Source organism: Marasmius oreades, chromosome 2 (genome assembly GCF_018924745.1).
Source record: "Marasmius oreades isolate 03SP1 chromosome 2, whole genome shotgun sequence".
NCBI lineage: Eukaryota > Fungi > Basidiomycota > Agaricomycetes > Agaricales > Marasmiaceae > Marasmius > Marasmius oreades.
Window position 1 is genome coordinate 3893423 of NC_057324.1, and position 24334 is coordinate 3917756.

At 48.4% G+C, this 24334-nt stretch overlaps 9 protein-coding genes across 9 annotated transcripts; 2 read left to right on the top strand and 7 right to left on the bottom strand.

The window, feature by feature from the left end:
• Positions 1-600: 600 nt before the first annotated feature.
• On the top strand, positions 601-2635 carry E1B28_005019 (uncharacterized protein; the record flags this gene model as incomplete). Its single annotated transcript, XM_043149558.1, has 7 exons — positions 601-621; positions 670-929; positions 996-1540; positions 1591-1728; positions 1783-1839; positions 1914-2125; positions 2192-2635. The coding sequence occupies exons 1-7, from the start codon at positions 610-612 to the stop codon at positions 2633-2635; spliced, it is 1668 nt and encodes a 555-aa protein (XP_043014164.1). The 5' UTR covers positions 601-609.
• Positions 2636-5215: 2580 nt separating this feature from the next.
• On the bottom strand, positions 5216-7249 carry E1B28_005020 (uncharacterized protein; the record flags this gene model as incomplete). The annotated part of the gene is made up of 13 exons (XM_043149559.1): positions 7046-7249; positions 6952-6991; positions 6778-6894; positions 6614-6724; positions 6457-6554; positions 6337-6398; positions 6244-6286; positions 5852-6195; positions 5758-5800; positions 5686-5706; positions 5596-5636; positions 5416-5534; positions 5216-5359 (listed from the first exon to the last, which is right to left on the bottom strand). Coding segments are annotated over exons 2-13 (1175 nt in total), but the record flags the coding sequence as incomplete, so codon positions are not given.
• Positions 7250-7359: 110 nt separating this feature from the next.
• E1B28_005021 (uncharacterized protein) lies at positions 7360-9729 on the bottom strand. The gene is made up of 11 exons (XM_043149560.1): positions 9546-9729; positions 9428-9493; positions 9051-9361; positions 8884-9000; positions 8719-8829; positions 8568-8662; positions 8453-8514; positions 8347-8395; positions 8028-8292; positions 7872-7977; positions 7360-7822 (listed from the first exon to the last, which is right to left on the bottom strand). The coding sequence occupies exons 3-11, from the start codon at positions 9080-9082 to the stop codon at positions 7466-7468; spliced, it is 1194 nt and encodes a 397-aa protein (XP_043014166.1). The 5' UTR covers positions 9083-9361; positions 9428-9493; positions 9546-9729; the 3' UTR covers positions 7360-7465.
• An 814-nt stretch (positions 9730-10543) lies between these two features.
• On the bottom strand, positions 10544-12516 carry E1B28_005022 (uncharacterized protein). Its single transcript, XM_043149561.1, has 9 exons — positions 12326-12516; positions 12144-12260; positions 11983-12093; positions 11829-11923; positions 11718-11779; positions 11617-11665; positions 11292-11550; positions 11113-11224; positions 10544-11059 (listed from the first exon to the last, which is right to left on the bottom strand). The coding sequence occupies exons 1-9, from the start codon at positions 12355-12357 to the stop codon at positions 10670-10672; spliced, it is 1227 nt and encodes a 408-aa protein (XP_043014167.1). The 5' UTR covers positions 12358-12516; the 3' UTR covers positions 10544-10669.
• A 582-nt stretch (positions 12517-13098) lies between these two features.
• On the bottom strand, positions 13099-15008 carry E1B28_005023 (uncharacterized protein). The gene is made up of 9 exons (XM_043149562.1): positions 14785-15008; positions 14618-14734; positions 14453-14563; positions 14302-14396; positions 14186-14247; positions 14080-14128; positions 13764-14028; positions 13606-13711; positions 13099-13556 (listed from the first exon to the last, which is right to left on the bottom strand). Exons 1-9 carry the CDS (start codon positions 14814-14816, stop codon positions 13194-13196), a joined length of 1200 nt encoding a protein of 399 aa, XP_043014168.1. The 5' UTR covers positions 14817-15008; the 3' UTR covers positions 13099-13193.
• A 670-nt stretch (positions 15009-15678) lies between these two features.
• E1B28_005024 (uncharacterized protein) lies at positions 15679-16885 on the top strand. Its single transcript, XM_043149563.1, has 6 exons — positions 15679-15810; positions 15867-15948; positions 16012-16023; positions 16078-16371; positions 16431-16524; positions 16572-16885. Exons 1-6 carry the CDS (start codon positions 15764-15766, stop codon positions 16778-16780), a joined length of 738 nt encoding a protein of 245 aa, XP_043014169.1. The 5' UTR covers positions 15679-15763; the 3' UTR covers positions 16781-16885.
• Positions 16886-17033: 148 nt separating this feature from the next.
• E1B28_005025 (uncharacterized protein) lies at positions 17034-18684 on the bottom strand (the record flags this gene model as incomplete). The annotated part of the gene is made up of 9 exons (XM_043149564.1): positions 17034-17426; positions 17476-17587; positions 17641-17899; positions 17948-17996; positions 18051-18112; positions 18166-18260; positions 18317-18427; positions 18483-18599; positions 18650-18684. 9 exons carry the CDS (start codon positions 18682-18684, stop codon positions 17034-17036), a joined length of 1233 nt encoding a protein of 410 aa, XP_043014170.1.
• Positions 18685-19698: 1014 nt separating this feature from the next.
• E1B28_005026 (uncharacterized protein) lies at positions 19699-21383 on the bottom strand (the record flags this gene model as incomplete). The annotated part of the gene is made up of 9 exons (XM_043149565.1): positions 19699-20088; positions 20146-20257; positions 20314-20572; positions 20627-20675; positions 20740-20810; positions 20862-20956; positions 21017-21127; positions 21182-21298; positions 21352-21383. 9 exons carry the CDS (start codon positions 21381-21383, stop codon positions 19699-19701), a joined length of 1236 nt encoding a protein of 411 aa, XP_043014171.1.
• Positions 21384-21918: 535 nt separating this feature from the next.
• E1B28_005027 (uncharacterized protein) lies at positions 21919-24331 on the bottom strand. Its single transcript, XM_043149566.1, has 10 exons — positions 24125-24331; positions 23728-24067; positions 23554-23670; positions 23393-23503; positions 23239-23333; positions 23128-23189; positions 23029-23077; positions 22704-22962; positions 22525-22636; positions 21919-22470 (listed from the first exon to the last, which is right to left on the bottom strand). The coding sequence occupies exons 2-10, from the start codon at positions 23757-23759 to the stop codon at positions 22060-22062; spliced, it is 1248 nt and encodes a 415-aa protein (XP_043014172.1). The 5' UTR covers positions 23760-24067; positions 24125-24331; the 3' UTR covers positions 21919-22059.
• Between the last annotated feature and the right edge of the window lie 3 nt (positions 24332-24334).

Here is a 24334-nt window from a genome sequence, read left to right on the forward strand (position 1 = left end):
CAGAAACTTGGATGTCTACCCTGAATGGGGGGACTTCAGCATTTTTGCACTGGTGGAGGCGTGTGAAAGCAGCATGTGCTCTGCTGCAGGTACGTGGGTACAGCCCTACACGCGGGTGTAACGCAATCAAAATCGTTAGCACCTGGCTTATCTTTGGCCATACTTTTCCAAGCAGTAGTTACTTCAGTAGTGCCGTCTTTTGACATAGTGTTATAAATAATGTATTAATTCGTTACAAATGCAAATGGAATAGTCAATGCTATAGTGCAAATTAAAATTAAAATAATTCCTTACTGTGGGCAGTGCAATGGTACAGTAGGTGGCGAGTGAGAGAAAAAAGCAAAAAGAAAATTTTATAATAAATATTTCGCAAATATGTTTCCATAACTGTCAATCTACAGGGTGTATGGGACATACAGAGCGGGTACGTATGTCATGTTGGCAGGTATATGCAGCGATACGTGGCGATACAGAGCAATACGGGGTAATAGATTTCTCTCATGGGACTCTACAAATGCTACATCTATGGGGGGACGTAAACTGGGCTACCCGAGCTACATGCAATACATAAGAATATGGAGGTATATGTTCCTGTCTCACTTTTTCCTGATGTTCAAAGAGGTGAGCAGCGCTTTCCGTGCTCAGGGTCAGGCCGCTCATAGGATGTAGATGATCCTCATAGCGGACCCGGTGAAGCCATTCGAATTCACTCCGAAGGGTACACCTCGTAGGCAAGCGACTCTGGAAGCGTACGCCGAAGAAATCGAGGCTGCCTATGTCTCGGTGAAGAGCTCTTCCCAGACCCACCTTTTACCTCCGTTGAAATGGGATTCGGAGACCAGCTTGGAGTTCGTGCAGAAAGTGGTGGGAAAGGTTCTGAAAAGTAACGTTCCTGATGATGGGGACCTTTTCCAGTACGGATGTGATAGGTGAGGCGCAACTACCTTTCAATGGAGTCCGATCGTGACGTCCCCTTTTTTTTTTCTTCTTTCAAGTCTACAAGCAACTTGGATCCGTAATACGATTCTACATGCACTCCGGACATCGTCTTCAATCAACACTCGCGAGATTGGCCACGGCTTTGTCTACCAACACCCTTCGATTAAATCACTTGCCAATTTTCTTGTCGATGTAGCGCGGGGTTCTTATGAGCGTAACTCGGAGGATAATACCGCCGCTATGCTGAAGCTGGTTGAGAGAACTTCCGGTGGTCTCCCGAGGGAGACTTTCGCTAAGCCATCGAGTGGCGAGTCGGAGGTTGTCCTCGCTACAGGGACTACTGGAACCTTTGGTTGTTATATCCTGGCTTCTTTACTCTGTTCGAGCCGAGTCAGTAAGGTATATGCTATCGTTCGCAAGACCTCGAACGACATCAAATCGCGCCAGAAGGAAGCATTTGTTGCTAGACGTCTGGATGTTTCTTTATTGGACTCTCCCAAGCTAGTGCTGTTGGAGGGGGATACGACAGCCGACAATTTCGGTCTCAACTCAGAGGTGTATAAGGAACTTCAGGATACCATAACTTCGATCTTTGATAACGGTAAGTTGGCAATCAATCCAAGGTCTCGTATCACCTAATTATATTATTAGCCTGGATGGTCGACTTCAATGTGTCTCTGTCGACTCTCAAACCTTTCGTGTGGGGCACTCGCAAGTTGGTCGATCTAGCTTTGACATCGAAGGTTCTACCCTGTTTTATTTTCGTGAGCTCAGCTGGAGTGGCCCGAAGTACGTTTTCAAGTCACCCCCCCTTGGAATACATCTTATGTTCATGCTAAACAGATATCCCTGTTGGCGAGGAATCTTTCCTGCCTGATCCCAAGGTGGCGGCTGGGTGGGGTAAGTCCTCGATCGGCGTCCCATCAATCGCGTTTTGTTGTTAACTAATGAAATTGAAAAACCAAAATTATCAGGATACGCCGAATCGAAATGGTGTGCGGAGGCTCTCCTCCAAAAGGTAGGTGAGGAGACACCTCTCAAGCCTATTGTTGTTCGATGTGGACAACTATCCGGTGCGCGAGGGAAACCCGACCACGGTCACGGAGGGTTTTGGAAGATCGATGAATGGTTCCCGACCTTGGTGAAGTGTAGCACCAAGATTGGTCTCTTGCCAGATGTGCCAGGGGTGAGTTCTTACCCATCTGTGTTCCTCCTCCTCTTGGAAGGGTATTGAGAAGAGTGCGCTATACAGAAAGTCTCGTGGATTCCTATCGATGTAGCAGCCCAAGTTGTTGTCGAACTTGGGTTTCGTCGTTTGGATAGGTCAAGCACTGAATTTTTTAATATAGCACATTCTCGACCTGTGCCAGCGATGCGGATAATGAAGCCCTTGAAGGATGTACTGGGGTTGGAGTTGGTTCCCTACGCACAATGGTTCAAGACACTTGAAGCGTCTATCGAAGCAGATGCAGCATCGGAAGCTGATCAACATGTTGTTGCACGACTGTTGGAGTTTTTCAGGTCGATGCAGATGGGGATTTCTGAGAGGGATAGTGAAGCGTTTGGGTTCCCGGAGATTGTTACGGGTAAGAGAGAGAAATTGTTGGCCGGGGTTTTTGAGTTGGAGGGTGAGTTGGGTGAAAAGGATATTGAGGCGTGGATTCGGGAATGGCGTTTGCAGGGTTTGCTTTCTTAGAGCTTTATGAGGAAAGAAAAAGGAGGGAGTATTTTCGAAGTGTAATATATGTAGACTATGTTCGACAACTTACTGGGTTTGTGTTATAAACCCGCCTATCATGATTTCCGTAGCTATCCATGGGATTTGACGTTCGTGGACGAACGATAGAGACTCTAGTAGGCACTGGTGAAGGATTGAGGATAGAAAGATGAAGGAAGAGCGAATTGGGATCAATCGTCAGATGCCAGCCGGCGGCCACCCATCTTCCACAGGATAACTCTGCTAACATTTTTACAGAGAAAGGAGGTATACCAGAAACCTCGATTCCAGGAAAGGGACAAGTGGAATGATCTTCGATGCATATTTTTCTTAGGTAGTGCAATGGTACAGTTTTTTCCCGACGTGCCAACCTAATTACGCCTTGGCCACATCCTTCAACCTCCCATCAACAATCGGATGGATGACCGGAAGTGTCTTCTTCGCGTCCTTTTCAGCAGCGTCAACCTTCGCATCCTCAGCATCTGCTGCTGATTTCAAGCCGCCCTGACCACGATCAGCAGCCTTAAAGACAGCCAAATTCATCCGCAAGTTGAGGTTCACCGACTCTGAAGCACGAAGGAGGCGCGCCATGGTACGTGTGCGAACACGTTCATAAGGGTCCAACATCCCCATGTCCTCGGTGTCAGCCACTGCAAGTGCAGCAGCAAGAAGTATCCCGGCTGCCACCCATCTGATAGTGGAGATTCCCATGTCTAACGCGGACTGAGCAGTGCTTTGAACAAGATCCTGTGTTGAATGGACGGCGCTCGACACATCGGGCAAGTTACTACGAAGCGAGTCGGACGAGGGTAAGTTGGGCATGGATGGACGCTTGATTTCCGGCATCGACGGTGCTTTGAATGATGTTGAAGGTGCCTTCCACGATGGCATTTTGGGGATACTGGGTGCGGAAGGCAACTTCATGGACGGCATATTGGGGAGATTTGGCGTCGAGGGCATCTTCAAAGATGGCATATCCGGGAGACTTGGAGTGGAGGGCAACTTGAATGACGGCAGGTTTGGGAGACTCTCGAGCTTGAATTTTGGAAGCTCCGGTAACCGAGCCTCGAAGTTTCCGACAATCTCCAAAGTCTTGTTCGACATGGCAGCACGAGCCGCAGGCTTCTCCGTCATCTGCTTGTTGAGGAATTGAGCACCTGTGGACTGAGAGTTAATCACTGCTCACACGAGCGAAAGGGCCTCGACCTACCAAGCAAGAACTTCCTGATCAAGGCGCTCTTAGATTGCCCGTTCTCTGTGGCAATGACTTGCTTCTTGCCCTTGAGGACATCGTAGCCGTCACCACCTTGAGACATGTAATCGCTAATCATGACAAGGTACTTCCGAGTGCTGGTACGTTTCACCTCTTCCTTGTCCACTATTACGCCAGGCTTTTTCGGGTCTTGTTCCGTGAGCCAGATGGACAAGACACGACTACTACCGTCCTTCCTGCTATCCCATGTCACTCTCATACCAGATATGGCAGGGAAACGGCTGGTAGATGCAGTCAGAAGGATGTCCTGAGAGATGCAGCTACATAACACACCCTTCCTGAACAGGCCATCGCGAAAGACCAGATTCCATGGTCTCCCACAGAGCGTTGGCATCGAGCTCGACAACAATGGTAGGATCATCGTAAGGTAAGACGGTCATAAGATTTTTCAGTGTAAAGAACCCTGGAAATCTCAGCATCAGTAATGTAGCGATCCCCGCTGTGTGACAAAGCCCTCGCCTGGTTCATAAACTCCATCACCACGGAAATCGCCGCAGCAGGCGACAACGCAGTCTGTCTTCCCGTAGCCCATCTTGGCGAGGGCTTCATCGTACGCGGGCCTTATGCAATCAGCGATCCAGTTCCCGATGGGAGACTGCAGGATTGTCAACGTTACCCGCGGCGTGAAAAAGACAAAACAGACCTCCTGTAGGCGAATAAAGGAGGAACGAACATCCAATTGAACCTCCGTGATGAGAATTGGTTCAGCCATGCTAGCATTGATGGTCCCGAGCTCGCTGTCGATGACGGCTTTCATAGCGTCGTTCACAGGTGTGCTCTCTCTAGTGATGTAACGCTTTCCTAAAGATGATGTAAGCCCTATCGTTCAAGGACGGCTTTGTTTTTTGCCAGCTACTCACCCGTGATCTTTTGAATGACCTTCTTTCTAACACTTCCTGGTGGGGTATCCTTCAGTTCCAGAATCACCTCGCTAAGATCTTGGAAATCAGTGCCGCTTTTGACAATCAGAGTATCGCCCTTGTCGTCTTCAGCGCCCTCTTGAGGTAACTGTACATCGTAGCCCTCCCATTCATTGACACCTTTGGAGATCCAGTATATGTGGTCGTGCCCGCCCAAGAGTATATCAACGCCCTGAAGAGAGGTTATATCTGTAATTTTTTGGCCTTTCTCAGAAAGAGCACCAAGGGCCCTAGCAAGTTTAATGTCCTATAAAATAACCGTCAGAGCGTGTTCCTGTTCCATCGGGACCTCTGCATATCTTACATTCGGAATACTAAAGTGGAAGAGTCAGTCGAAGGTTTCACATGAGCATTTCATTCCCGTACCGTGAATGGGTCACCGCGACGACAAGATCACATTTGTGTTCACCGGCGGGGTCACGAAGGACGGTGGACAATTTCTTGCCAACCTCTGCCATGTCCATCCACTTGTAATTTGCAGGCCATCCGGTTACCGTGGCGATCCACTCTCTGTCGACACATTCTAGTGAGCGAGAAATTCTTGGAGGGGGTGGCATGGGACGCACTTTTCGACGAGACCAACAAAGCCAATGCGAACCCCAGCTCTCTCCAGCACGTATAATTCGGCCATGGTTTCAGGCGCCTTTCCGGTATTCTCGTCGACGACATTACTCAGAAGCCAGGGCTGTGAAAATTGGGGTGTTCAGCACGGGAAATCTGTCGCATCAGGGGTTATTATGCCGTACGAATGAGGTATCTTTGATTAACTTTTGAAGTTGGGGAACGCCTGTTCGGCCATGAGCAATCTGGACGACGCCATCCTGGTCATAACGCACCAAGGTCAAATTCATGATTTCCTGCAAGGCGAGATGAATGGATGGTCTGCGACAGTTCAAGGCGAAACTCACCAACACATCCAACGTCGACTCCGAGAGCATTGACGACAGGCGGCTGTCATGGAAGATAAGATAGGCCCATCAACTCGAAGCATCCGCGACTCACCATGTGCTTGCCACGAGTGATGGAGCTCTCTGTTGATGGCGAAAACAAGTCACCAGAGAAGACGATCAGGCCATCCTTCTTGCCGTCTTGCCTCTGACCCCATTTGGAGGTTATGCCGGCCAATGAAGATGCAAACTTGGTGACGTCAATAGTCTCCTGCTTGCCATCAATCTTAACCTTTTGATCTCCAACTTGATAGACGTCGTTGAAGTGAGCAATCTCTAATTTAGTGGTCGACCCAGGCGTTGGTCCCCCGTTCTTTGTTTTGACCCAGTGTGCAATCCCTTTCGAGTAGGTTTCCCAAGTTAAGCCGGTTTCGGGTGGACAGCCGTTTACGACGACTCCTAGGAGAAGTTTAACAACAAGGCGATTACTGGATGAAGGGCACATACCGAGATCGCTGACATCGTCTGGAGCCTCGTCGTCGAAAAAGACCTGAAGGTCAAGTCGGATCATTTTCCAGGATGAGAAGAAGACAAGCTGACCATATCGGTGTAGTCGTACTTGCACCACCCATGGATTCGTTTAAAATGTTCGGATTTTGGTTCTGTAGTACGCAGAGGATTCAAGATGAGTCTCCTTGACCTCAAGAGATTCACACTGACCATCGACGACTTCATCGTAGCGTACAAGCTTGATTATCGGTTTCGTTTCTCCAGACTTGGGATCTATGGTGTGAAAATAGTATAGAGCTCGGTCGCATCTTGTTCGAAGAATCATTGAAATTCTGTTCCTTTCGTGTCGTAATAGAATAGGACGCACAAAGCCTTGCTGGTATTCCGTGACACGATAGCAAGAGAGGCACCTTTGCTGAGGATATCGGTGACGATCTTAGGAATGTCGGGGTTCATTTTGATCTTGTTGTCGCGATCGCTAAATCAAAATATTGGCTACATTATACAGATAAAAAGTCATTCTACACTCACCTTCTGTCCTCGAGGGTGAGCTCGTCAACCTTGTGGATGTTATCCGCAAGCTTATGAGCAGCCCTCGGACCCTTTCCCCATACATCTTGGTCAAGCTGACCGGTAAAGATCGTACCACTGCAAACCAATATCAGAACAGATACTTAACTGCAGCGGAAATTCCGAGAGGCTTACTCTGTATCGAGAGCAACGAGCTTTGGGAACATCGTGAGATCTTAGAATAGGAATGAGAAAACTGAGGGGAGCAAAGTGTTAAATCGTGAAATACCTCCCACCCCATATAATTGGATAGTATCTGGTGCCGATTGGAAAGGATGCAGCGGTCAGAACTATTCGGAGATTGTGAGATCTGTGGAAGCTTCAAACTGCCTGTCATGTTCCTGATGTGACGAGATAGCGTGCGGAGGCACACAATCGCCGGCTGACAACTGGCATGGAAGACGACATATTCGAACTTGGGAGTAGTGGTGAATTCGCCGTACTAAAAATGACAACTGGCATGGGAAACTGGTGGCCGACCGGCTTGAGCTTGATAATATTTTTAAGTCGCCGGTTTGTTGCCGGTGTGGGCCCCAAGTAGACTGTTTGAATCGACCGATATTTTTCATCATTGAAGAGGACAATATCTAAATACTACAGACTATACTAGTACATCACCACCATTCCGTACTGTACGTACGAGGTCACTTCAGCCGATGTTTTCACGGTTTATCGCAAAGTCGTTTCGGGTTTCTTGAGGAATCGTTATGTTCCACTCACGAATCTTCCCTTCATAATAGACATTGCTCGCAGACCTCAGTTCATTGTCTGACATGCGGACCGCCAAGATCAGGTTTTCCTGAACCTGTGGATAAATCACAAGTTCGTTAAACCGTCCGGCCACGGGAAAGGTCCCGCCCATGTTCGGATGTCGCGAGAAGAGGACATAGGGCCTCTTCACCCCCCACTGCCTTACTTGACGATTTCGATCCTCCTCGCTCCAGCCGAGCATGAAATCTGACGTCCTGTTTTGCTTGAGATCGTTGCGACTGTCAGGCACCCAAATCTAGGCGTTCTTCAGTGAATGTTTCTTGGTGCGGCTTGAATCCTCGTACCTTATTCATTCGATCCCATATATCCCCATCTCGAGCGTAGATAGCACAAACCGCGGTTGCGACCCCGGGGAAGTAAGTTTTGATCCACTGGTTGAACCAGATTGCCCTGTTCAAAATTAGAAAAAAGAAAGGCGACACAGGGAACTGAAATCTTACACCCGAGGTTCGTCCGCCACATACATGGCAAAGCCCCATCTCGCAGCTTCTTTCCTATCGGTTCGTCTCCCTCCAGCTTCAAGTTGTTGGATAGTTCCCATGTCCATCCCCGAAAATCCAATGAGCTTTCTCTTGGGGTAACTGTTCAAGGCTGTTCCACGCCATGGGCTGTGGATAGCTTTGGTTCGTCGCCATACATCCAGTCCCTCCTGATAGTTGTCCCAGGTCAGACCCTTTTGATCTCGCGAAACCTGAAAAGTCACGCCTACAATGACACGTGTCAGTCGAATGTGCAACAGTAAGAATGAGAAAAGCATACCGAGCATCATCTCAACGGTGTTGTTAATCGCCTCATCGTCGTAGAGGATCTGGGACCGAGAACATCAGCTGGCGGATCTCCACCTCGAAGCTACGGTAAGACCCACCATGTCGGAATAGTCAAAGTTTGTCCAGCCCTTGATCCTACGGAAGTGGGTCGTTTTATCGGCTGCACGTGTGGCTTAAGCATTGCCATGAAATCAACTCATGGAATCGACTTACCATCGTACACTTCGTCAAACTTAACGAGCTCGATGACCCGCTTGTCTTTCCCATGGTGATCCTGGATAGTCCAGTGCCAAAGGGCCCTGTCACACCTGATCCGATGTAAGCACAATACAGTAAAGCAGTTTTGCAGGCTCAAAACACCTACATGGCTTTGCTCGTATTCCGAGAGACAATGGCCAGTTTTGCCCCGTTCTTCAAGATATCCTGTATTATCTTCGGCACATCAGCAAACATGCCGCAGGCTCTGCTGTGATTGCTGGAGGCGAGGTCGATGAAAAGCAGACTAACGAAAGAGTATACGAAAACATACGTTCGGTCTTGAATTTCCCAATAGTTCCTCTTCTCGATGTTGTCTTCTGTAGGGACATACGCACCCGGACCCTTACCCCATTCGTTGACGTTGAGCCAACCCCAAAAGAGGGTCCAGCTGGATGTGGTGGTGAGTAAGCTGCAACATGCTCTAACAAGCGGACGTACTCTGTATCAAGAGCGACGAGTTTTGGGTACATGGGAATTGGAAAGGCAAAAGATGTAGGCCAAAGTTCCTCAGAGATGGGGAGAGTAGCACGAATCCGAAGGTCTTTTAGTACAAACTGGTGTGCGAGTCTGGTGCATGATGCATAATGATAGCTCGCTACCGTCAAAGCCCCGATTCATGCTGTGACCTGTTGACGTTCGCGTGACTCGGTGTACAATGGCTGCCGGTATCTTTCAAAAGGTCTGGCCCTATTCAGGACAGCCCAGGGAACCGGCTTTGACGCGTCCATTCAAGATGTCACGGATTGAATCTAGGTTTTCATCGATAAGAATTGGAAGGGGCCTGCATTCAAGACGCCAATGATGCAACGACATACATTCCGCGTTAGGACGCCCTTGAAAACTGAAAAGGCTTGAGTGGTGACCCCGAATGTGAATTCCAGCTGTCGAATGAATTCAGTTCCAACTCCAAATGCACTGAGATACCGGTAGTACCTCCAAATTGATAGTCTTGAGCGCTGATATCGATCTACCCCCATGATCACCTCGCTTTGAGGAAGTCGGACTTCGTTTGAGAAGATCTAGTATGCATTCATGGGGAATTGAAGGGGAAGGAGGTTGACAGGAGTCACAGGACTGGATAGGGCCGTGGGATGTTTGTCGGACAAACAAAGAACGGTGATCATGAAGTCCCAGAAAGTCCCTCATATCTCCAGAATCGACCCTAATCGAAATTTTGACAGAGGTTGATCACAAGGTCGACCGAATGATACTACTAGATAAGGTTAGTCCTGTGACCGGCCCGTCACTGACGCGTTGGCAAACTGAGTAGTGAGCAGTTTGCCAACGCGTCAGTGACGGGACTGTGACAGGACTAAGATAAGGTGATCTATCGACCATCCGAACTTGAATATTTGAATATCCAATGTCGGAAATTTTGATCCGGGATTATAAGCCGAGCCCCATTATCGCCGGTTGTAAGGCGATTGATCAGGCCTGATAAGCGGACGGTCGCCTTGTCACGGCTTAGGAGGCTTATCAGGAAGTTTTTTGTCACAAATATGTCACTGATAAGTGGAAATAAGGCCTTATCGGGAAGTTTATGATCTCTTATAATGATTAAGCCTTTTCATCCATCATTTGTGACATCTATCTTACGGATCCAGCCTTACAGGCCTTATAGGCGCTTATCAGGCACTTGCAAAATTTCCGACAAAACATCGAGTTTTACAACTGAAGCCAGAGTTCACGCCGAGTGTTAGCGGCGCCTTGGAACGTGAATCGTGTCATCGAGACTCGAGTCTTCCCGAGTACTGTAATTTATCCATGTAACTGCTGAGGAGCATCGGAGGCCCGAAAAAAGGGGTTTGAGCGTGCAGCAGGCCGTCCCACTGTAATCGAAGTCGACTGTCGGACGACAGACAATAGATGAGTGCACCGAAGGCGGTGCCAGTAGACGGCGACGGACTCTGTGGGCAAGGGATTGATTATATCGATCGTATGCAGTTGGATATGTACTTAGATATATCTTACAGTAGTCGATTCTTTCAATTTTTTGACCCTAAGACGACTGACATTTATGATTAAATATGGGAAGTCGTAAGGAATATTTGGGGCGCCTAATAGTAATGTTCATGATGTGTCCGGAAATCCGCCTTCGTCTCCTCGGGCATCGTGATATTCCATTCAGCAATCTTGTGTTCGTACTGGACGTTCACCTTATCCTTGATGGCTTGGTTGAGTTGGGCATCAGTCATACGTCGGATAACGATGAGGTTTTCCTGCGTCTGGCCATAGATCACCAGCTCGTTAAAACGCTGCGGCTGGGGGATAGGGAACTGGAGTCCATCCCGTTTTCCCATGTTAGGATGCCTGGAGAAGAGCACGTAGGGACGGTGCACTCCCCACTTCGCAACCTGGCTGTCGCGTTTCAGCTCGCTCGTCGCAACCGTCACCTCGTCTTTTCTGACGTCCGTCTTCAGGTCATGTCGATGATCGGGTACCCAGATCTGTAGCTCTTTCATGAATACAACCTACATCTCGGAATGTAGGAGAAACGAACCTTGCTCATCTTGTCCCATTTCTCACCGTCTCTGGCATAGATCTCGCAGACAATCGTCTTCGCTTGAGGACCAAATGCAGTTTTCTTGATCCAGTCTGAGAAGTATTTGGCACTGCGGGGTGACGAGTGAACAGTTGAACAATAAGCAGATGAGGAACACCGAAAAAATGGCAACTTACACGCGCGGGTCGTCTGCAACGTACATCGCATACCCCCATCGTGCCGCCTCTTTCCTGTCGTGACGTCTACCGCCCTTCTCAAGGAGTTCGATGGTGCCGAGATCCATCCCGGAATAACCAATAAACTTTCGCTTTGGATAGGAAGTGAGCTGGAGACCGTGCCATGGACTTTGAAGGGCTTTCGTACGACGCCAGGTGGCAATCCCTTCCTGGTAAACGTCCCAGGACAACCCATTGGGACAATACTGGAAGGTCACGCCTAGGCAATCACCCGTCGCATTTCAGCATTCCATGTGTCGAGTATCGAGATTAAGACTGTGCTAACCTAGCAACATTTCAACCTTAGTGCTCTGCTTCATATGGTCGTAGAGAATCTGGGAATTGAAGTTGAGGACCAGGACCGGGACTCGAAGGGGTGTGAGTCACCATATCTATGTAGGGCTCCTTGTTGTAACCGTGGATTGCACGGAAGTGGGTTGTCTTATCCTCTGTATGATGCGTCAGTTTCTTGTTAGATGTGTGCTGATGACCACTCACTGTCGTACACCTCGTCGTAAGTGACCAGTTCAATGAGGCGACGATCCTTTCCGTGTTGATCCTTGACTTTGAAGAAGTATAGCGCCCTGTCCATCCTACATAGAAAACTGAGGGTAAGTCACGACGCCTAGAGAAGGACATGAGATAGGCGTACATGTCTTTGCTCGAGTTTCGGGAAGCTATGGCAAGCTTCGCGCCATTTTTCAGGATGTCGGCCACGATTCGAGGGATGTCAGGATAGAGTTGGCACTTGTGGTTCGCATTGCTGAGAAGATAGTCGGTCGCAGAAAAGATAACCAAACTCAGAAAGCTCACGTTTGGTCTCGAACTAAGTGATCATTCACTCGGAGAATGTTGTCTTGAATTTTTGGGAGGGTTCCATGTCCCTTTCCCCAAGTCTTCTTGTCGAGGTGTCCTGAAAAGATACACCAGCTTTCAGAACAAATCAGCGATTTGGACTTGGATGAGAAGGAATTGTAGCAGGAACAGAAACATACTCTGTGGCTAGCGCGACGACTTTTGGGTACATGATGGACAATGCAGAGTCAAATGCATGAACGGTCGAGTATAAGTACACCAAATGTATGCCGTTGTCAGTCCAAGTGAACGCTCGCTGCTCATGTCAAAGTGGATCAGGAGACTTCGAAAGGTAAGAAAAGAAGCACGGCGGTAAGAACAAACCCAGACCAATTTTTTACGTCACGCGTGTCACCATCCTGTCCTGCGCCGGTCACTAAATTTCAAGGAGATCACCTTGTCTGTGTAATCTATCTATCGATACCTATCTATACATATGATAGATAGATAGATAGGAATTACATCCACTGGGCCCGAATCGGTGAAATCTGGAACTTCTTGAAGTGGGCCTCCGATATTCAAGTTCGTCATTACGTCGAAAATTGAAAAGGTTCGGGCGTTGGCCACGAGTGTGAATGAAATCCTCCAGCTGTAGTTGAATGTCAAACTTTATACTTGCTTCATATGCACCGACATGAGTGATCTGAAATTGGAATCTGAAAACAATGTTATGGTCCAGAACTGGCACCAATAGATGATAGAATATGGTCAGACGGCCGTCCCGTACTACTAGATTTCTCATATTTCCTTGACGGGACGGTAACGGCGAGCAGCTCTAGGCTACTGAGCACAAGCAACAAGAGCGACATACTTGAGAGCGGCGGACGGAATGCTGAGATCACGAGTCGCGCTGCTTGACTCGCCGGTTTGTTGCCGGTTCATGTTTGTTTTAAATACTCAAGTTGAAGCACTTGGCCATGGGTTGTTTGAGATGACCATTGAAGGGGGGAAATGAATACTGTACTGGCCTATACTAGTACACAACCATTCCGTACTTACGTGGTCACTTCAGCGGATGTTTTCACCGTAACTCGCAAACTCGTTTCGGGTTTCTTGAGGAACCGTGATGCGCCATTCGCGAATCTTCCCTTCGTAATGAACATTGGTCGCAGACCTCAGTTCACTTGCTGACATGCGGACCGCCAAGATCAGGTTCTCCTGAACCTGTGGATATATCACGAGTTCGGTAAACCGCTGAGGGTTGGCTATAGGAAAGTCGTCCCCCATGTTCGGATGCCGGCAGAAGAGGACGTAGGGCTTCTTCACATCCCACCGCCTTACTTGACGGTTTCGATCCTCCTCGCTCCAGCCGAGCGCAAAATCTGACGCCCTGTTTTGCTTGAGATCGTTGCGACTGTCAGGCACCCAAATCTAAGCGTTCTTCAGTGAACGTTTCTTGGTGTGACTTGAATCCTCGTACCTTGTTCATTCGAGTCCATATATCCCCATCTCGAGCGTAGATGGCACAAACGGCGGTTTCAACCCCGGGAAAGAAACGTTTGATCCACTTATTAAACCAAATTGCCCTGTTTAGACTTAAGAAAAAGAGAAATGCGACACAGGAAACTGGAATCCTACACCCGAGGGTCGTCCGCGACATAAATGGCAAAGCCCAATCTCGCAGCTTCTTTCCTATCGGTTCGCCTCCCTCCAGCTTCAAGTTGTCGGATAGTTCCCATGTCCATCCCCGAAAATCCGATGAGCTTTCTCTTGGGGTAACTGTTCAAGGTTGTTCCATGCCATGGGCTGTGGATAGCTTTGGTTCGTTGCCATATATCCAGTCCCTCCCGATAGTTCTGCCAGGTCAGGCCCTTTTGATCTCGCGAAACATGGAAAGTCACGCCTACGACAGGTGTCAGTCAAATGTGCAACAGTAAGAATGAAAAAAGCATACCGAGCATCATCTCAACGGTGTTGTTGATCGCCTCATCATCAAAGAGGATCTGGGGCCGAGAAAATCAGCCGGCGGATCTCCACCTCAAAGCTGTGGTAAGACCCACCATGTCAGAGTAGTCAAAGTTTGTCCAGCCCTTGATCTTACGAAAGTGGGTCGTTTTATCGGCTGCACGCGCTGGCTTAAGCATTGCCATGAAATCAACTCGTGCAATTGACTTACCATCGTACACTTCGTCAAAATTAACGAGCTCGATGAGCCGCTTGTCATTCCCATGTTGATCCTGGACAGTCCAGTGCCAAAGGGCCCTGTCACACCTGATCCGATGTAAGCACAATACAGTAAAGCAGTTTTGCAGACTCAAAACACCTACATGGCTTTGCTCGTATTCCGAGAGACAATGGCCAGTTTTGCCCCGTTCTTCAAGATATCCTGTATTATCTTCGGCACATCAGCGTACATGCCGCAGGCTCTGCTGTGATTACTGGAGGCGATGTCGATGAAAAGCAGATTAACGAAAGAATATATGAAAACATACGTTCGATCCTGAATTTCCCAATAGTTCCTCTTCTCGATGTTGTCTTCGGTAGGGGAATACGCGCCCGGGCCCTTACCCCATTCGTTGACGTTGAGCCAACCCCAAAAGAGGGTCCAGCTGGATGTGGCGGTGAGTAAGCTGCAGCATGCTCTGGAAAGCGGACGTACTCTGTATCAAGAGCGACGAGTTTTGGGTACATGGAATTGGAAAGGCAAAAAGATGTAGGCCAAAGTTCCTCAGAGATGGGGAAGATGGGGAGAGTAGCACGAATCCGAAGGTCCTTTTGTACAAGCCGGTATGCGAGTCTGGTGCATTATGCATAGCTCGCAACCCTCAAAGGCCCAATTCATGCGTGAAATGTTGAGGCTCGTGAGACTCGGTGTACAATGGCTGCCGGTATCCCCAAAAAGAAAGGTCTTGACTGGCCCTATTCAAGATGGGTCCAGGAACCGGCTTTGATACGTCCATTCAAGATGTCGAGAACGGATTGAATCTAAGTTTTCATCGAGAAGAAGGAAGGGACTGCATTCAAGACGCCTAGGATGTATTCGTCATTACGACGGCTTTGAATACTGGAAAGGCTTGGGTGGTCGCCACGAGTGTGAATTCCAGCTGTGGTTGAATGAATTCAGTCTCCAAATGCACTGAGATACCGGTAGTACCTTCAAATTGACAGTCTTGAGCGCTGATATTGATTAGTTGACTTGGAATGAATTCACTTCAAACTCTAAATGCACTGAGGTAGTACCGGTAGTACCTTCAGATTGACGGAATGAATCCAGTCCAAACTCCAAATGCACTGAGATACCGGTAGTACCTCCTTGCAAATTGACAGTCTTGAGCGCTGATATCGATCTACCCCATGATCAGGCTCGCTTTGAGGAAGTCGGACTTCATTTGAGAAGATCTAGTATGAATCTGCATGGGAAATTGAATAGGGCGTGGGATCATCCGAAAGAAATTTCCTTCTGTTTGTTGGACAAACAAAGAACCAGAATCGACCCTAATCGACCATAGTCCATGACCACGAATGATACCATATATACTAGATAAGGTGATCCATCGACCATCCGAATTCGACTATCCAGTATCGAGTTTTTTCAACGGACCGTGAAGCCCCCAAGTTGCAGCTCAACCTCCCTGAAGATGAGCACACAATCTCTGACGACACGCGTTATCATGATTGGCCTTGGGTAAGCCTTACCTTTCTCAAATCCATGCTTCTTGTCGACGCATAAGACCAATGAAGCGGGGCCACATCATCAGGGAAAACTACCCTCGCTAAGCACCTTCAGAATTGCCTCCCGAACAGCCACATTCTGCACCAGGATGTACGTTCCCTTTATCGTGAATCTCTCCGCCAACAGCAAAGTTACTGACAACGTGTATCCTAGGATTTTGTGCCCGTGCGGCCCGTTTCATCGCCTTCACTGAACTCTCGCTGAGTTTTCTCTCAACAGCCTGCTGAAAAACTTCCGAAGGACCCAGAATTCGGTTTCGAGAACTGGGACGATCCAGAAGGGGCCGTAGAATGGGATCGCATGGCCAACTACCTCATCGAGTTGAAGAAGACAGGTGTCCTCGGTGAACACCATTCCGTCGATAGTTTCAACCAAAACGCTGCTGTTCCCGTCGGTGACGAAGTCATCTCGAAATGGAAGGAGCTCAGTAAGAAGGTCTTTGCAGAACGCCAATCCCGGGGCGAAAATCTCGTCTGGATCATAGTTGATGGTTTCTTGTTGTACTGGGACGAGGTGAGTCTGTCTCATGATCGGTGATACTGTCTTCAAGGCATTAATCTGACTGCTCACAGCGCATCGTTTCAACTCTCGACGTGAAGGCGTTCATTCGTATTCCTGAAGATGTTGCCAAGGCTAGGCGAGAGGCCCGCTCCTACTACACGCCTGGCAAGTCTTGACTTTTAGTTCAATGCCAACACTGACACTCTTGGTAGAGGGGGATACGTGGAGCGATCCTCCACAGTACTGGGAAAAGATTGTTTGGCCCGCGTACCTCAAAGCTCACAAACACATATTCGAGCGCGATGATGTCTTGTCTGGTGCTCCCAAAGGAAACGACCTGATGGTCTTCGAAAGTACAAAGGTAGAGATGAAGGACATGGTTAACGCCGTGATGGAGAAGATCGTAGAAGTTTCATCCTAATACCAGACGTTCCCGAGTTGTGCAAATAAACTGTAGTGGTTCTATTCGCTTGGTGAGGGTCTGCATGTCGTCCTTCAAGCAAGAGGAAACACGAAGGCCGGGCGCCACTGCCACCGGTACTCCTGAAATCGTAGGAATCGCCTCTCGTCCCATTTCACTTCTTTGGGTTCTACTCGTAATGGTCTGGTAATACTACGTGGCGTACACTGTAATAGGTACATATCTGACAGACCCCGGCGGGGGAAGGATTTAACTAGAGAGTGGGATTCTCGTGGTGTTTTCGGAAATCTGCCTTGGTATCCCCCGGCACCTTGATGTTCCACTCACGAATTTTGTGCTCGTACTCAAGGTTAACTTTGTTGTTGATCGCTTGTTCCAGCTGGGCATCGCTCATGCGTCTGATTACAATGAGGTTCTCCTGTGTCTGGCCATAAATGACCATTTCGTTGAAACGCTTTGGTTCTGGGATGGGGAACTGCATTCCATCACGGTCTTTCATGTTGGGATGTCTGCAGAACAGCACGTAAGGCCGAAGGACGCCCCAGTCGGCGACCTGCCCATCCCGTTTGATGTCGCTCTCTGCGATGTGTTCGTCGCCCTTGTCGACATGTGTCTTTAAGTCATGGCAGTTGTCGGGGACCCATATCTTTCGTTACATCAGACAAAACCCATTCAAGTTCGAACGGGAAACAGACCTTGTTCATCTTGTCCCAAATCTCACCGTCTCTGGCATAAACCTCACAGACAGTAGTATTTGACGCAGGGCCGAAAGTGGTCACTTTGATCCAATCCCGGAAGTACCGTGCGCTACGACCGAATGAATATGTAATATCGGTGAGCAAAGTAGTGGAAGTACTGACACGAGTGGATCGTCCGCAACGTACATGCCATGCCCCCAACGAGCAGCCTCTTTCCTATCATGGCGCCTCCCGCCCTTCTCCAGGAGCTCGATAGTGCCGTGATCCATTCCAGAGTATCCGATGAGCTTTCGGTTCGGATAGGCTGTCAGTGCAAGACCGTGCCATGGACTGTGTATAGCTTTTGTTCCTCGCCAGATAGAAAGGCCAGTTTGGTACAAATCCCAAGTCAAGCCACTCGGACAATACTGGAAGGTGACGCCTGTCTAGAGGTCAGCATCAAAGCCGCATATTTATGAATCCCACGGGCCTTGCAACATCTCTGGGATGGTACTCTGCTTTACGTGGTCGTAGAGAACCTGAGAAATGTGCTTCAGACAAGTCAGGAGATTCGTAAACAAAATGCTAATCACCATGTCCATGTACGGGACTTGGCGATAGCCATGTATCTTTTCGAAGTGGACAGTCTTGGGTTCTGCAAAATATACGTCAGTTTCGATTTCTTTCTTGACTGGCCTCACCGCTAACCGTTGTACACCTCGTCGTAGTTGACTAATTCGATTAGGCGGCGATCATTTCCATCCTTATCTTTGACCATCATGTAGTAGAGCGCTCGGTCCGTGCTACATTAAACTCGCGATCAGTGGTTTTGTTTAGCTGGGTACCATGAATGACATACAGAGCTTTACTGGTGTTTTGAGAGACGATGGCAAGCTTCGCTCCATGCTTCAAGATGTCACCCACAATCCGGGGAATGTCGGGATATAGGTGGCACTTGTGGTTCGAATTGCTACGAAAGTCATTGAGTACCTTCAAGAGATCAGTGAGCTCACAAGGGTACTCACGTTCGGTCCTGGATTTCGCTATCACTGACCCGCAGGATGTTATCTGAGAGTTTAGAACGAGCTCCGGATCCCTTCCCCCACTTGTTTTGGTCGAGATCGCCTGAGAAGATCACCCACCTTGGAAAAGGATTAGTGTCGCAAAGGTACAGGATGGTCAGAAAACGCACTCAATCCCCAATGCGACAACCTTCGGGTACGACATGATTTTGGTTCAAGTCTTGGACCCGTGACTATTGTATGAGTTGTCGAGTATTTGAAGTGATGGACGTGTAAGCTTGGAATCCCTGTCACTCCCTGCCACCTGGTCGGGTGTTCAGCTTTCCGTCCAAGATACCGGCAGACTCCAAAAGTCAACCAATCATGCTCTAAGTTCCCGATGTTGACAGTCGGATCAAGCATGGAAGGGTCTAAACTCCACTCACGCAAATGACAGCCGTCATTATGGACGCATGGCCTTCTTTCACCGAGGCCCTAGTCCATCCAAAAAGAACCGAAGATGCAGATGAGGCTAGCCTAATCAATAGATAAACCTGGAAACGTAAGAAATCACGGCGAACCAATTTTTATTTTTTTGTGCCTGTCCTAGTAACATTGCTGCTGTCGCATCATATCATGCTGTTCTGCGCCAGTGCCGGTTACAATGATGTGAGTATTTGTTCTTAATCTTTTTTAGAACACTGAAGTGAACCCCTACGGCCGCCAAATTCTTCCGTCCAACTGAGTAGGAAGAAGGCATCGATTGGGGCAGTTTTACGAGATCGACCTAACTCCTACTTCCACCAGGTTCTTCTCCATAGAATTCGCGAGTCTGGTGACTCCGAGTTATTCTTGGGCTTTTCAGAAGTGAAATCTTCAGAGTTCACGCCGAGTGTTGGCACCGTGGCGCCTTGGAACGTGAGTCATCGAGTCTTCCCCGAGTACTGTAATTTATCCATGTAACTGCTGAGGAGCATCGGAGGCTCGAAAAAAGGGGTTTGAGCGTGCAGCAGACCGTCCCATTGTAAGTGAAGTCGACTGTCGGACGACAGACATGGATGAGTGGACCGAAGGAAAGTCGTGAGAAAGGGTTTGCGGTGGCAATAGACTCTGGGCTATGCAGTTGGGTATGCATTCAGATATATTTTACAGTAATCAATTTCAATTTTTGACCGAACCTCCCCAAGACGACTGATAAGTATGATTAAATATGAGAAGTCGTAAGGAATATTTGGGGTGCCTAAGAGTAATGTTCATGATGTGTCCGGAAATCCGCCTTCGTCTCCTCGGGCATCGTGATATTCCATTCAGCAATCTTGTTTTCGTACTGAAGGTTCACCTTATTCCTGATGGCTTGGTTGAGTTGGGCGTCGGTCATACGTTTGATGACGATGAGGGTTTCCTGCGTCTGGCCATAGATGACTAGCTCGTTAAAACGCTGTGGTTTAGGGATAGGGAACTGGAGTCCATCCCGTTTTCCCATGTTAGGATGCCTGGAAAACAGTACGTATGGCCGATGAACACCCCATTCGATAACCTGTTTGTCGCGTGTGAGTTCACTCTTCGCAACGGTCAGTTCGTCTTGATCGACGTCGGTCTTGAGATCATGTCGATTATCAGGTACCCAGATCTGCCGTATTGTAATACATAAGACACGCCATCTTAAAAGAGACTCGAAGAAACGAACCTTGTTCATACTATCCCATAAGTCACCATCTCTAGCGTGTATCTCACAGACAATGGTCTTCGCTTGAGGACCAAAAGTAGTGGCTTTGATCCAGTCGGAGAAATATTTTGCACTACAATCGAGTCAATGCGGAACTTGGGCACGAAAGTGGTACTCAGTTATACTCACACGACGGGGTCGTCTGCAACGTACATAGCATATCCCCATCGCGCGGCCTCCTTCCTGTCGAGACGCCTACCGCCCTTCTCAAGAAGTTCGATGGTGCCGATGTCCATCCCGGAATACCCAATCAATTTTTGCTTTGGGTAGGCATCGAGCTGAAGACCCCGCCAATGAAGCTGATGAGCTTTCATACGGCGCCAGGTGGCAATTCCTTCGTTGTACATATTCCAAGTTAACCCGTGAGGGCACCACTGGTAGGTCACGCCTGGCCCAATATACCATCAGCGACTCGGTTGTCAGGCTCAGAGTCAATGCTAACCTTTCATCATTTCGACGCGGGTGCTCTGCTTCATATTGTCGAATAGAATCTGGAGAAGAAGTCGAGTTTAGACAAAGACAGAAAACTCAAAAACAAAAAAGGATTTCGGTCACCATAGATATGTACGTCTCATTGTTGGCGACGCCATAGGTGTGAATGTTGCGAAAGTGGACCGTCTTATGCTCTGTCCAACACGGCGTTAGTCCGTGACGAGGATATTGAGGTGTCCGCTTACGGTCGTACACCTCATCATAGGTGACTAGCTCGATGAGCCGCCGATCTTTTCCGTGCTGATCCTTGACCATGAAGTAGTAGAGTGCTCTGTCTACCCTGGGTAGAGGTTTGAGAGTCAGTTACTACTACCAAGTTGCTCACCCCGGCGATGCGTACATATCTCTGCTCGAGTTTCGTGAAACAATGGCGAGCTTTGCACCGTTCTTCAAGATGTCACCCACGATTCGTGGAACGGCAGGATAAAGCTCGCATTTATGGTTTGCATTGCTTGAAAAAATCATCAGTGACTCCAACTGCGGTTATGTTTACATGAAAACTCACGTTCGGTCTTGTACTACATGATCGTTGACCTTTTGGATGTTGTCTTCAACTTTTGGATGTGCTCCGTGTCCTTTTCCCCAGGTATTCTCGTTAAGATCTCCCGAGAAAATCGTCCGGCTTTTAAATCGGATCAGTGATTTCGAATAGACAGGAACGCTAAAAAAACGCACTCTGCGGATAATGCAACGACTTTGGGATACATAGTGGCAGTTAGTTCTTGAACAAGCAGTCGAGTACCGCAGACTGTAGCGGCAGATGCTCGTGGAAGCGTTGATTTGTTGGCAATTGTTGGTGTGTTCAGGCTCGTGCCTATTCCCATTCAAAATACCAAGATTCAGTTGTATATGGTGACCCTCTTCATTGTGTTCTAAGGCTCCAATTCAGTGTCGGCAGGCAGATGGTAAACATCGACAGCAAGCATGATAAGTCATCGAAACATCGCATGGGCGCGATCTCTTCCCCAGTGTAGCCTGAAGTACCTAAAGAGTATTAGCCTATTAGGCTGAGATGTTGAATTTTAGATACCTATTCTTAACGCGCTCTAGATCCCTTGACACATGCACCATGTTGCGGGACGTAAATGCACAAAAAATTATCAGTGCGCTGATCCATGGCCAAATCTTGGGGGTAGGACAGATTTTCTGAAGACTGGGGAGCAAGCAAGGAGCCGGTGGATCCTTGTTCGAACGTAACCGGTTCTGAATCGGACCGTTAGAGCGCTTACCGGACCGCCCACGCCGATGATTGCTTGCAAAGATGAAGTTTATATAGAGGGGCAAACTACCTATACATGTGCATCCAGCGTAAAGATTGTGAATAGCGGGTTGGAAAATCACAGACGAACAGGGAAATGTAATTTCGAGAGTAGACTTTCGCAATCACAAACGAGTTTGCCTAGTAAGAGTCGGACGTTCATGATATTTTCGGAAATCCGCCTTCGTCTCCTCTGGTACCTTGATGTTCCACTGCGGAATCTTATGCTCGTAGTGGACATTTACCTTACTCTTGATGGCTTGGTTGAGTTGGGCATCAGTCATACGTTGGATAACGATGAGGTTTTCCTGCGTCTGGCCATAGATCACCAGCTCGTTAAAACGCTGCGGCTGGGGGATAGGGAACTGGAGTCCATCCCGTTTTCCCATGTTAGGATGCCTGGAGAAGAGCACGTAGGGACGGTGCACTCCCCACTTCGCAACCTGGCTGTCGCGTTTCAGCTCGCTCGTCGCAACCGTCACCTCGTCTTTTCTGACGTCCGTCTTCAGGTCATGTCGGTGATCGGGTACCCAGATCTGTAGGTCTTTCATGAATATAAACCCGCATCTCGGAATGTAGGAGAAACGAACCTTGCTCATCTTGTCCCATTTCTCACCGTCTCTTGCATAGATCTCGCAGACAATCGTCTTCGCTTGGGGACCAAAAGCAGTTTTCTTGATCCAGTCGGAGAAGTATTTGGCACTGCGGGGTGACGAGTGAGCAGTTGAACAATAAGCAGATGAGGAACACCGAAAAAATGGCAACTTACACGCGCGGGTCGTCTGCAACGTACATCGCATACCCCCATCGTGCCGCCTCTTTCCTGTCATGACGTCTACCCCCCTTCTCAAGGAGTTCTATGCTGCCGAGATCCATCCCGGAATAACCAATAAACTTTCGCTTTGGATAGGAAGTGAGCTGGAGACCGTGCCATGGACTTTGAAGGGCTTTCGTACGACGCCAGGTGGCAATCCCTTCCTGGTAAACGTTCCAGGACAACCCATTGGGACAATACTGGAAGGTCACGCCTAGGTAATCACCCGTCGCATTTCAGCATTCCATGTGTCGAGTATCGAGATTAAGACTGTGCTAACCTAGCAACATTTCAACCTTGGTGCTCTGCTTCATACGGTCGTAGAGAATCTGGGAAGTGAAGTTGAGAAAAGGTCCGGGACTCGAAGGGGTGTGGTCACCATATCTATGTAGGGTTCCTTGTTGTAACCGTGGATTGCACGGAAGTGGGTTGTCTTATCCTCTGTATGACGCGTCAGTTTCTTGTTAGATGTGTGCTGGTGACTACTCACTGTCGTACACCTCGTCGTAAGTGACCAGTTCAATGAGGCGACGATCCTTTCCGTGTTGATCCTTGACTTTGAAGAAGTATAGCGCCCTGTCCATCCTACATAGAAAACTGAGGGTAAGTCACGACGCCTAGAGAAGAACATGAGATAGGCGTACATGTCTTTGCTAGGGTTTCGGGATACTATGGCTAGCTTCGCGCCGTTTTTCAGGATGTCGGCCACGATTCGAGGGATGTCGGGATAGAGTTGACACTTGTGGTTCGCATTGCTGAGAAGATGGTCGGTTGAAGAAAAGATGACCGAACTCGGAAAGCTCACGTTCGGTCTCGAACTAAGTGATCATTCACTCGGAGAATGTTGTCTTGAATTTTTGGGAGGGCTCCATGTCCCTTTCCCCAAGTCTTCCTGTCGAGGTGTCCTGAAAAGATACACCAGCTTTCAGAACAAATCAGTGATTTGGAACCTTGGATGAGAAGGGTAGAAGAAACACACTCTGTGGCTAGCGCGACGACCTTTGGGTACATGATGGACAATGCAGAGTCAAATGCATGAACGGTCGAGTATAAGTACACCGAATGTATGCCGTAGACCTCAAGAGGCAGCGTGAATCTTGTCAGTCCAAGCGGTCGCTCACGTCAAAGTGGATGAAGAGACCATAGTCAATCGGTAGGCGAAGATGCGGATAAGACTAGGCCAGAAAGGATAAGCACCTTCCTGACAGATAAACCTAGAAAGGTAAGAATTGAAAATTATTTTTTGCGGTAGAATCTTGGTTTTTTTACGCCTACGGCCGCCAAATGCTTCAGTCCACCAATAATGCCGACCGCTGACTCTCAACGCACGATAAATTCGGACGTCTAGACGAGTGCCTGTCAAATCGGTCACTCACTTAGCACAAACTCCTCCATATATACACATCAGGAAGTCCCCGGGGCGATCCAACGACGATTTCAAGTTGGCGAAAATGCATCATGTCAATCGATAGCGGCACTTTTTGAGCATAGAACATGTCAGAATTGGCGTTTCGGATTGACGGGATTCATGATAGGCACGAGGTTGGAGGGCACTGCACAAGGAGCGAATAGATTATCTAAACAGT

Coding starts and splice junctions, on each gene's coding strand:
- E1B28_005022 (XM_043149561.1), bottom strand. CDS start 12,357: ATGTACCCAAAAGTCGTCGCGCTAGCCACAGA. Junction 11,780..11,828: donor TTACGACGAGGTGTACGACA/GTGAGTGGTCAT, acceptor CGCATCATACAG/AGGATAAGACAACCCACTTC. Junction 11,060..11,112: donor AATGGGACAAGATGAGCAAG/GTTCGTTTCTCC, acceptor AAAGAGCTACAG/ATCTGGGTACCCGATCATCG.
- E1B28_005024 (XM_043149563.1), top strand. CDS start 15,764: ATGAGCACACAATCTCTGACGACACGCGTTATCATGATTGGCCTTGG. Junction 15,811..15,866: donor GTTATCATGATTGGCCTTGG/GTAAGCCTTACC, acceptor AGACCAATGAAG/CGGGGCCACATCATCAGGGA. Junction 16,372..16,430: donor TCTTGTTGTACTGGGACGAG/GTGAGTCTGTCT, acceptor GACTGCTCACAG/CGCATCGTTTCAACTCTCGA.
- E1B28_005023 (XM_043149562.1), bottom strand. CDS start 14,816: ATGTACCCAAAACTCGTCGCTCTTGATACAGA. Junction 14,248..14,301: donor TTTTGACGAAGTGTACGATG/GTAAGTCAATTG, acceptor CAGCGCGTGCAG/CCGATAAAACGACCCACTTT. Junction 14,129..14,185: donor ACTTTGACTACTCTGACATG/GTGGGTCTTACC, acceptor TCTCGGCCCCAG/ATCCTCTTTGATGATGAGGC.
- E1B28_005021 (XM_043149560.1), bottom strand. CDS start 9,082: ATGTACCCAAAACTCGTCGCTCTTGATACAGA. Junction 8,663..8,718: donor CGGAATACGAGCAAAGCCAT/GTAGGTGTTTTG, acceptor ACATCGGATCAG/GTGTGACAGGGCCCTTTGGC. Junction 7,823..7,871: donor TATGGGATCGAATGAATAAG/GTACGAGGATTC, acceptor AAGAACGCCTAG/ATTTGGGTGCCTGACAGTCG.
- E1B28_005027 (XM_043149566.1), bottom strand. CDS start 23,759: ATGTACCCAAAGGTCGTCGCGCTAGCCACAGA. Junction 23,671..23,727: donor GTCGTCGCGCTAGCCACAGA/GTGTGTTTCTTC, acceptor TTGTTCTGAAAG/CTGGTGTATCTTTTCAGGAC. Junction 22,471..22,524: donor AATGGGACAAGATGAGCAAG/GTTCGTTTCTCC, acceptor AAAGACCTACAG/ATCTGGGTACCCGATCACCG.